The sequence below is a fragment of the Podarcis melisellensis genome (genome assembly GCF_964234715.1).
Source record: "Podarcis melisellensis genome assembly, chromosome: 17".
Classification (NCBI taxonomy): Eukaryota; Metazoa; Chordata; class Lepidosauria; order Squamata; family Lacertidae; genus Podarcis; species Podarcis melisellensis.
In genome coordinates this window covers 7,125,088-7,135,532 of record NC_138534.1, presented here as the reverse complement: position 1 = coordinate 7,135,532, position 10,445 = coordinate 7,125,088, and the positions used below count along the sequence as shown (strand labels likewise).

The following is a 10,445-nucleotide window of genomic DNA, read 5'->3' as shown; positions in this document are numbered from 1 at the left end:
GACGAAGCGACGCGTCCTACAATGCAAGACCGGCAGCGGCACGAGAGGGCCAACTTTGGCCGGCAGCCCACCTGCAAGACTGGCAGCCGCCCTCCTGCCCAGGCAAGGTGCGCAAAGCACCAAGGGCGCGCCAGGCCGGAGCGCCAGGCAGGCCCAGCAGCGCGCAAGACGCGCACCCTCGCAGGCCCGCCTGCCCGGCGCCAGCTCGGCTCTTCGGGGCCCTTCTGGTTCTCCGAGAGCGCAGAGCAGCGATGCCTCGGCGGGCCTGACGGCGGCCCCTTCCCGCTTCCCTTGGCGGCCGGGGTGAAGCCAGGCGAGGCGGCGTCCTCGGCTGACCCGGGTTCGGGCGAGGGCGGCTCTGGCGCGCCGAGGGGAGGCGCCTCGCCAGGGCCGGAGCTGCTGCCGCGGCCGCCGCTGCTCCAGACGCCGGCGCGGGACGCTCCCTCCAGCGCACCAGCAGAAGCCAGCAGGCCCGGCGAGGTGCGGCGCGAGGCGAAGGCCCCAGGGGGACGTGGCTCCTGCACCGCGCCCCGCTTGCGCGCATCTCTCCGCCCGGCTGCGTCGAGGTGAGGCTGGAGGGGGGCGCGCGGGGGGGAGGCTTGGCAGGCTGCGGGGGGGGGTGTAGTTCAATACATTGAGACAAAGGGGATGGCGGTGGGGGGGGGGGTCCTGGGCTTGTGCGAGAGACGCCCCCCCCCGTTTGCACCAATTCTTTAACCCAGCTCTTTTTCACTCGCCTTCACGCGAAGGGGGCTTGTTGTCTCTCGGCGCAAGGCCTCAGCCGCTCTCATTGGTGGTTTTAGGTGCCAGCATGGGGAGCCTCTGAGCGCGTGCAGAGTGTACTTCGCGCCCGCCTCCCTGAACGATCAACTATTCCCACCTGTAATCTGCGGGGAAGAAAGGGTTTCCCAGGTCAGGAGAGGCGAGGGCTTGCACGCAGACTTGAGATCAGCCGTCACACATGCTCTGTATTTCATGCACACATTTTTCCCCCTTTAAAAAATGGAATTTTTGATCTATGCAGGGTACACAATGAATATTTCTGAAACTGTATGTAAGATCGTTGCAATACTGTTGGGCTTTGGAGGGTCTACCCCCAATGTAAACATGCATAGTGTGTGTTGTTGTGGCTGCACAAGCAATACTGTATTTGGGTACAATATTATTATTATTATTATTATTATTATTATTATTATTATTATTATTATTATTTGCCTGTCTGACTGGGCTGTCCCAGACACTCTGGGCAGCTCCCAACAGAATATTAAAAACACAATGAAACACCAAACATTAAAAACTTCCCTTCAGATGGGCCCTAAATAGCAGGCCATGCAAGCTGTAGTGCAACAGGTGTTGCCAATGGGCAGCTACCATCAGGACAGGTCTGTGGGGCAGGACTGAACAGAGTGAACAGGGGAGGGGCCTCCCTTACCATATTTTAAAGTAAGTGAAGCAGTGTACATTCCCATCTAAAGGGTATGCGCATGCAGGACAATTACAGTCCTGAGTCTAAACTTGCCTACCTGCCCCACTGGGTGCTCCCCAGCCTCCCACATGACATGGCAAGGGATTCTGGGGCACACCTTGAATTATGTGGGGCAGGGAAATCTCCAGGGTTGGCCTTCACAGTGTTGTGTTTGGATACCTTTGGAGTGCTGCACCTGCATACATGGGTGCGAGGCTAGAATTGTCACCTATGGATGTGCAAGGCTTTGAGGAAGGCTGGCAGTAAGCGTAGTTGCTCTGCTTGTTCCACATAACGGACCTAATATAGGGGGATGTAAGAAATATCTTTCTGTTTGCTCTGCAGTTATATTCCTGACCTTGCGCAGAACTCAGTGTAGTTCAAAAGCTTGCATACTTCCTGTATCTCCAAAAGATATGAAGTTTCAGAGCGACCTGTTACAGAAACTGGCAATTTGTGAAGATAAAAAGAGCCGTGCGAATTCTTGTATTAATTATGTAATTAAACCGACACATGACTTTGAACAGCACTATCGCCCCCCCCCCAAGAACTATGGCACAGCACAATCTTTTCCTTTCATCCAACTCAAAACTGCTTCTTTTCTTTAACGTGTTCAGACAAAACTCTGGTTTCAGCCTCACCTCGACAAGGAAGTGTTGACACCTCCCAGCGATTTGGCTTGGCGGTGGTTAGCGGCTCTCATTCAAAGCAACCTTTTACCTGTCAAAACAAAGACCTAGAAAGAGAGGTGTATCTTACATAACCAAAAAGTGTGCTTTTTGCGCTCCTCATATAGTAGTTGTGTAGTAGATGTGGGTGGGTGTTTTTTGTTGTTGGAGTTTTCCTGGTTTGTTTGTTTTTTTTTCTTGGAACAAACTGCGCGTTCTTCCCAGCCTTCCTCCTTTGGCAGGACGGCACATGCAGTCCTGACCGTGGACTGGAATGTTCCCAGCAACTCGGGTAAATGGGAGTTTTGTGGGAGGGAGGGAACTGTTATGGCGGAGTGACCTAGTTAACAGCATTGCCTAGAAGAGGGAGAGAAGGAAGAAGGGATTTGAGGTCACTGGCTCACTCCTTCAGCCCAGGAAGAGACATACAATGAAATCCTATGCATGTCTGCTTAGAAGTAAGCCCTATTTGAGCTCAGTGGGAGTTAATCCTGAAGCTCCACGCTGGGGAGGGGCTGGAGATGGATTACTTCTTGATTGTTTTGGAATCTGATCTCCACCTAAAACAATTGTAATCTGTAGTGGGGGTTGTTTCCTGTTCCGCCACATTTTTTCCTGATGTATTTTTATATACAGGATGTTCTTTTCTTTAATAATTTTTTTATTGGCTTTTACACATATTTTCCAGCATAGCATCCTTTCAAATTTTTTTGGCTAGCACAGCCTAAGACTTCCTTCAACCTCTGATGGTTTTCTAAAGTCTTTCTAATTATGCATTTTGTTACTATAATTATTGCTATAAACTCGAATTTCCAATACATCTATTCTTAATTCTTTTCACAATAATTTATAAATCACTCCTTACAAAATTTCTTTTAGCCCTACAAGCGATGTCAATTGGTTACAATTGCTTTCCAAATATATCGAAAATTTCTTCCATTCCTTTAGGAAAGTCTAGTCCTGCTGGTTCCGAATTTTCCCTGTTTGTCTCGCCATCTCAGCATCAGGTTCTCTTGCCACTCTTCTTTAGTTGGTATTTCTTCTTGTTTCCATCTTTGGACTAATAGTATCCTTGCTGCATTTATTGCATATAAAAACAATTTTTTAATCATTCTTATGAATTTCTGTACCCACCATACCCAATAGAAGGGCTTCTGGTTTTTTAACAAATGTATATTTCAACATTTTTAAAATCTCATTATAAATCATTCCCCAGAAGTCCTTCACTTTCTTACATTCCCACCACATATGGTAAAAGGTACCCTTATATACAGTATGTTCAGTGTGGTGTAGTGCCTAGCATTTGGGGCATAGAAGATCTGGGTTCAAAATGGTCATGAAATTGGCAGAATCCGAGACCAGGGAGAAGAGTCGGTGGAAGAAGATTGGAAGAAATTTAAAGATTATCTACAGAAATATTGTAAAATTAATGAATGTTAGAACGATGTTGGATAGAAATTAAGTGGTTTCCAGCTGTAATGCTTTAAGAGAATATGAAAAATGGGTTATAAACAGGTAAAAATCTAAGGGTAAGGATTTGCTGAACCAACAATTCGAAGTGGAATACAAAAAAGGGAGGTATGAGGAGGTCCGGGAAATAAGTTAAAGGAAAAGTAGTAAATGGAAAATCTGTGTGTTTTTAATTATTTTTATTTTTATTTTGTATTTTTGTTATTTTCATTTTTTTTTTTCATTTTTATTGTAACACTTTAAAAAATCTTAATAAATATTCTACAAAAACAAAATGGTCATGAAATTCACCAGGACACATTGAGTCAGATGCACAGGCACACACAAGCACATTATCCATGCCCTAGGGTGTGTTTTTTTCTAGGGTTACTCAAGGGTACCCAGTACTTGCACCTTTCACCCCCAAATGTGAAAAGTGTAGCACTTACTGTAACAACTTCATGGCGAGTAGGGCACCCTTTTTCCTTTTTTGAAAAGCATATAGCTCAGTGTTTCCCAGCCTTGAGTCTCCAGCTGCTTACAATTCCCATGATCCCTGCCCACTGGTCCTGCTAGCTAGGGATTATGGGAGTTGTAGTCCAAAAAGAGCTGGAGACCCAGGGTTGGAGAACACTGCTGTAACCTATCCTTCTAATAGAGTGGTACCTCGGGTTAAGAATGTAATTCGTTCTGAAAGTCCGTTCTTAACCTGAAACTGTTCTTAACCTGAGGTACCATTTTAGCTAATGGGGCCTCCCGCTGCTGCCGCTGCGCAATTTCTGTTCTCATCCTGAAGCAAAGTTCTTAACCCGAGGTACTATTTCTGGGTTAGCGGAGTCCGTAACCGGAAGCATCTGTAACCTGAAGCATCTGTAACCCAAGGTACCACTGTACCACTATTTTGAGGATGACCATGGAAGAACGACGGAGTAAAACACAGAGAGGATTTTAGGGCACATCAGGATCACTCACTAATATCCAGCTACTCCTGTGGTGATGGATGGCTAAAAAAAAAAATCAGCTACCCTAGCAATGAGGTTCTGCCAGACTGGTGCCCAGGTGTAATGCTCTACACAGCCAGACCAGTACTAGAAATTTAGTGACTGGCGTGGGTCCACTTGTGACCATGTGGAGATCCTTGGATGCCAAGTTGGCAACTGACATCTCCATCTGGCTGCCACCTCCAACTTTCTTAAGCAGGTAAGCAGAAGGGCTTATTTATTGCATTTGTTGTTTAGTCGTTTAGTTATGTCCGACTCTTCGTGACCCCATGGACTAGAGCATGCCAGGCACTTCTGTCTCCCACTGCCTCTCGCAGTTTGGTCAAACTCATGCTGGTAGCTTCGAGAACACTGTCCAACCATCTCGTCTTTGTCATCCCCTTCTCCTTGTGTCCTCCATCTTTTCCAACATCAGGGTCTTTTCCAGAGAGCCTTCTCTTCTCATGAGGTGGCCAAAGTATTGGAGCCTCAGCTTCACGATCTGTCCTTCCAGTGAGCTTTATTGCATTTATATGCCACCATTTTCTCCAAGGAGTACACGGTTCCCCTTCTTCCTCAGTTTATCCCTACAACGACGCTGTGAGGGAGGTTAAGAGGCTGTGACTGGTCCATGGTCGTCCAGTGAGCTTCATGACTGAGTGGGGATTTGAACCCTGATCTCTCAGAGTAACCATGCTGGCTTCCTAGAGTTCTTCTGCTATGGGGCAGCTATATAAATTAAGTAGGTAAATAAATATGGGGTAAGCAAAATGTCAGAGAAGGATCTGAAAAAAATTCCTTGAAGCTTCAAATAGTTTTATTTGATATTTTATTCTGTTGTCAACCACTCTGAGATTTTTTTATTTAAAATATAAAGTGGTATAGAAATGAAATGAATAATAATAATACATTTCATAAAAGAAAAATAGTGCCTAGACATTCCATTGTGGTGCTACGTTTAAGGCGCACCTTTTGGCAATTAGCTTATACAGTGGTACCTCGAGTTACAAACACTTCCGGTTACAGACTCCGCTAACCCGGAAGTAGTACCTCGGGTTAAGAACTTTACCTCAGGATGAGAACAGAAATTGTGCAGCAGCGGGAGGCCCCATTAGCTAAAGTGGTACCTCAGGTTAAGAATGGTTTCAGGTTAAGAATGGACCTCCAGAACGAATTAAGTTTGTAACCAGAGGTACCACTGTATATCTGAGTTTCTAACACTGTGCCAGACTAATAAAGAACAGCAAGCGTCAGAACACCACTTGCCACCTACAGTCCCAGCTTAAATAATAACAATAATTAATAATAATTTTATTATTTACCGTAAACCCCGCCCATTTGGCTGGGTTTCCCCAGATGCTCTGGCCGGCTTACATAAAAATGGTAAAACATTAGACATTAAAAATCACTCCCATCTATGTTGGTGGTACTGCCTTGTATGTATGCAGTGTGTGGCTGTCTCCTCACAAAAAATACATATGTGCGAGCCAGGGCAAAGTTCCTAAAAAGGAAGAAGAGCTCTAGCTCAGTGGAGAGCACATCCTTTGCAGGCACAAAGACCCCAGGCCCATCCCTAGCATTTCCAGGTTGGGAAAAGATCCCTGGCTCAAACCCTGGGGAGCTGCTGCCAGTCAGTGTAGACAGTCCTGTGCCAGATGGAGCCATGGTCTGACTCTGTATACGGCAGCTTCCTGTCTTCCATGTATCAGCCATCTGGAAACTGGCATTTCCCTCCTGTGGGTCTCAGACGCTGGATCGTCCTTGCTTACAAACAGCCTTGATCTGAAACAACTACAGGCCATGTAACAAAAAACAGGGACCAGACCTAGCAGTAAACCCAAATGCCGATTCTATCTGCCTATCCACTCTGGCAACACCATTTTAAAAAAATATTTGGGAAGGACTGCAGCTAGGTGGGAGAGCTCATGCTTTGCATGCCACTCCCAGCATCTGCAGGTAGAACTGGGGGGAAAGGCTCCTGCTCCAAGAGCTGCATGGAGCAATTGTCTGGTTTGTCTGATGCTCCTGATGATGTGGCCTTGACTCTACACAAGCTCCCCCCACCCCCACCCAAAATCAATCTGTTAAATCCCATCCAGACTGCCTTTTGTCCCACATTTCTAGGCACAGGTCCAGGCTTTAAAACTCAGTGTCCAAGTGGTGGGGTTTTTGTTTTTGTTTTGTTCCGGCACTTTCCCCAGGAAAACCCACATGTTACTGCTGAATCAGAGCAAAGGGCAATTGTGCCGGAAAAGCGTGGCACAAAAGAAAGTCTGGATGAGCCACTGACTTGCTTCAGATTTGGGGCGTAAGCTCGCCGTCTGCCTCTGTCCTTTAAAAGTTCACCCTTTTTTAGCAGTACTACTCAGCGCTTACATTACATTGGCACCCTGTGACCAGTCACATGTGCTCCCTTGTGGTTCTTCTAACAACTACATAAGGTAGACATGGGTTTTTATCTCCAGAATGCAGATGGATGAGCTCTTGGCAGGCGTAAGGTTCAAACTGGGGACGTCTTGACTTTGTAGCTCAGTCTCTTAGTATTGCCAAGTATTTCTCCAGATCAGGATATATTAGTGTGTTTGAACTCCTGCTTACCAAGTCTCTTTTGGATCTCAGCAACCCATCTCTGAAAACAAATCATAAATAGCAGTCTGCCTTATTACATGACTGTTGTAAGGATAAATGTGGGTTGCGTAGCTAAAAACAGCTTTAGGAATGACTAATAATATTGACATTTCCAGCCTCTTTGGCACTGCCTTACATATTTGTGGGTTTGTTCGAACACTAAGAAACCTCTTGGCAATGTTAACTCTTGCTGTGATTCTGGGAAAGCTGCAGAGGTCACGGTTGGACCTTTGAAAAGGTTCCTTCTGCCCCAAGGTCCTGATTATTTCCCAGGTGCATACACTGAAAGAAAACAGCCCTAGCATGCTCTCAACCACTTGCTCTCCTTTCTTCCCACCCCACAGACTTTGAGGGAATGGACGTGCCCCTGGAGGACCCTGCAGCCCAGCCTCAACGGGAGCTTCCGCAGCCGCTTCCACCAGCCCACGTGTGTGAGCTGCGCACTGCGGTGTCCTGCTTTGCCGAGGAGACCGTCTCGCTGCTCTCGGTCAACGGCCTGCTAAGCCACTCCCTGCTCAGAACAGGAGGCAACGCTGGGCCTCAGCAAAGGGAGCCAGGGGGCTCCTCCAGCACGGCCCGGCGCAAGCGGGAATTCACCCCGGATGACAAGAAGGATGACGGCTACTGGGACAAGAGGAAGAAGAACAACGAGGCGGCCAAGCGCTCTCGGGAGAAGCGGCGGGTCAGCGACCTAGCGCTGGAGGGCCGGGTGCTGGCGCTGCTGGAGGAGAACGCCCGCCTCAAGGCGGAGCTCCTGGCCCTCAAGTTCCGCTTTGGCCTGATCCGGGACCCGGCTGAGCCTCACCAGCCCGTGATTGCTCTTGCCACCGAGATCCACCAGCCAACAGCCCCACCCCAACACTACCCTGTGGTTCCCGAAGCACCCCACTATGCTTGCCCTTTCCGCCCAGAGCCAGCCACCAGCTCTGAGGATTCTGGTTTCTCCACACCAGGCAGTTCCAGCATGGGCAGCCCTGTCTTTTTTGAGGAGCGCGACAGGGCAGAGGAAGGGGGCGCCTACGACGGGCACTGCCTGGTGCCCGATGCCCCAAGCGAGGGAGCTGACGTGGGTCGGGTTGGCCGCTACGAGTCCGGGGAGAGCGTCAAAGGTCTCCCCCACAAGCTGCGCTTCAAAATGGCTGGGGGGGGCGAGGAGATGGGTGGGGAGCAACCTGGACCTTACACGCCATCTCCACCGGTAGGAACCTGGAGGGCCCCAGCTGCACGGGAGGAGCAGGGGAATGTCGCCGGCCCTGTGGGCACAATGGCCTTTGAGAATTGCTGTGAGACGGAGGCTCCCGGCGCCCAGCTGCCCGCCCCTCCGGGGCCTGAGTACCAGGCGGAAAACAGCACCTTGCGAAGCCAGCTAGCGTCACTTTCAGCTGAAGTGGCTCAGCTGAAAAAGCTCTTCGCTGAACAGATCCTGATCAAAATGAACTGAACTGGGGGTGGGTGGGGTGCAAGGGTGGCATCATAGGGGTTCATCTCCCCCTCCCCAATCTCCAGAACTATATAAAAAATTGGGTATTCTGTGTTTGTATAGAATTTGGCCCTGCGTGGCCAGTTTTCATCTGTTTAAATTAATTCAAGCCACAGCAACAGCCCTCCTTTAGAATATGTGTTCCTCATCACCGTGGCCCTGTCTTAGTGACTTTCAAGTTTTCTTACGTTCAGGGAACTTTTATCTTCTATCTGCATGACCTTCTCTTGTCCCCATCCCTTGTGCATTTCGGAAGATTCCGGGACGTGTTTTTAGGTGACGAACACTCAGCTTTTGGGCAGCAAATGCCCACTGTGTGTTGAGGAAGTTCGTGGGCTGGGGGCATGGCAATCTGTCCTTCCAAGAATTTCATCAGCCATTGCCTGTCTTTTCATTTGAGGGACCTCAATAAGCTTCCAGGGTTCTGGAGAACAGAGTTTGGGAGACACTGTACTGTTCAAGCATGAGAGTGACCACCCGAATGCATCTGAACTAGTCTTGACTCCCTGGAAAACAGCTAGTTGTTTCCTCAACCACAATGGAGGTCCCTTCTGGACCACACACTTCAAAAGAATCCTGGGAACCGGAAAAGGGATGGACGGTTAAACCACTTGGGGAATTGTAGATCTGTTTTAAGTGATTAGTGCATCCCTGTTTGGTGGTGGTGGTTGTTCTTGCTAGGCTGGGAAACTGAAGTAGAACAGGTGAGTGCCCAGATGTCAGTGGGAGTTGATGTCCCTTTCAGAAACTGCCAGGCCAAGAACCTGGTGAACGAATGAGAGGAAATGGAGTGAAGGCCTGGATCGAAGGAGAGGCAGCCAATGGGAAAAAGATTCTATTCCTCGCCCCTTTCCTTCCTCTTTCATTGCTCCTCCTAGTGCTGCCTGAAGGCCAAACGCTCTGACTGTGGACACTTTGCGATGGAGGACAGGCACTTTGCACATGCTTAAAACAACTCTCCTTTTGATTCTTTGATCATGCTTCAGTGTGGAACCTCGCCACTGAGATTTTGGTTGATTTTGACCGTCTACTTTTTAAACGAATCATTTTGGTGATTTAAATAAATCTGTGTATTGCCATGATCTGATAATGAGCTCGTTTTTTTGAGGGGAAAAAATGCAACTTTGAATAATAAACAAAAGTTACCACACAGCTGTAGAAGGGAAGACTGTTTTGCTTTTTCATTCCTTGTCACAGCAAACGCCAGAATCAGGAGAGGCTCCTGAAATAAACACAGCAGGAAATAAGCATAAGAACTCGTGGCCTTCCTGAGGCCTATTGGCCCCTGTCAATTAACCTAAATATTTCCCTCAGTATTCTGAAAAAGTAATATTCAGAAGTGGGGGGGGGAGGGGTGCGCGCTCAGACACGGAGCTTTAAATCACGGACGGTGCCTGGAAAGAACAGCAGAAAGGTGAATGGAGATAAGTACCGTATTTTTCGCTCTATAAGACGCCCCAGGCCACAAGACGCACCTAGTTTTTGGAGGAGGAAAACAAGGAAAAAAATATTCTGAATCTCAGAAGCCAGAACAGCAAGAGGGATCGCTACGCAGTGAAAGCAGCGATCCCTCTTGCTGTTCTGGCTTCTGGGATAGCTGCGCAGCCTGCATTTGCTCCATAAGACGCACACACATTTCCCCTTACTTTTAGGAGGGAAAAAGTGAGTCTTATAGAGCAAAAAATACGGTACTTCCATTTTTTGTTCTTAAATTCCACAGAAGTAGCAGGGAATGCCTAGCACATGGAAATTGCGGCCCAGCTTGCTCCCTGTCC

At 48.1% G+C, this 10,445-nt stretch overlaps 1 protein-coding gene across 1 annotated transcript; it reads left to right on the top strand.

Moving 5' to 3' along the window:
* Nucleotides 1-350: 350 nt before the first annotated feature.
* On the top strand, nucleotides 351-9,752 carry LOC309360199 (uncharacterized protein). The gene is made up of 2 exons (XM_081894846.1): nucleotides 351-566; nucleotides 7,535-9,752. The coding sequence occupies exon 2, from the start codon at nucleotides 7,546-7,548 to the stop codon at nucleotides 8,629-8,631; it is 1,086 nt and encodes a 361-aa protein (XP_081750972.1). The 5' UTR covers nucleotides 351-566; nucleotides 7,535-7,545; the 3' UTR covers nucleotides 8,632-9,752.
* The last annotated feature ends 693 nt before the right edge of the window (nucleotides 9,753-10,445 follow it).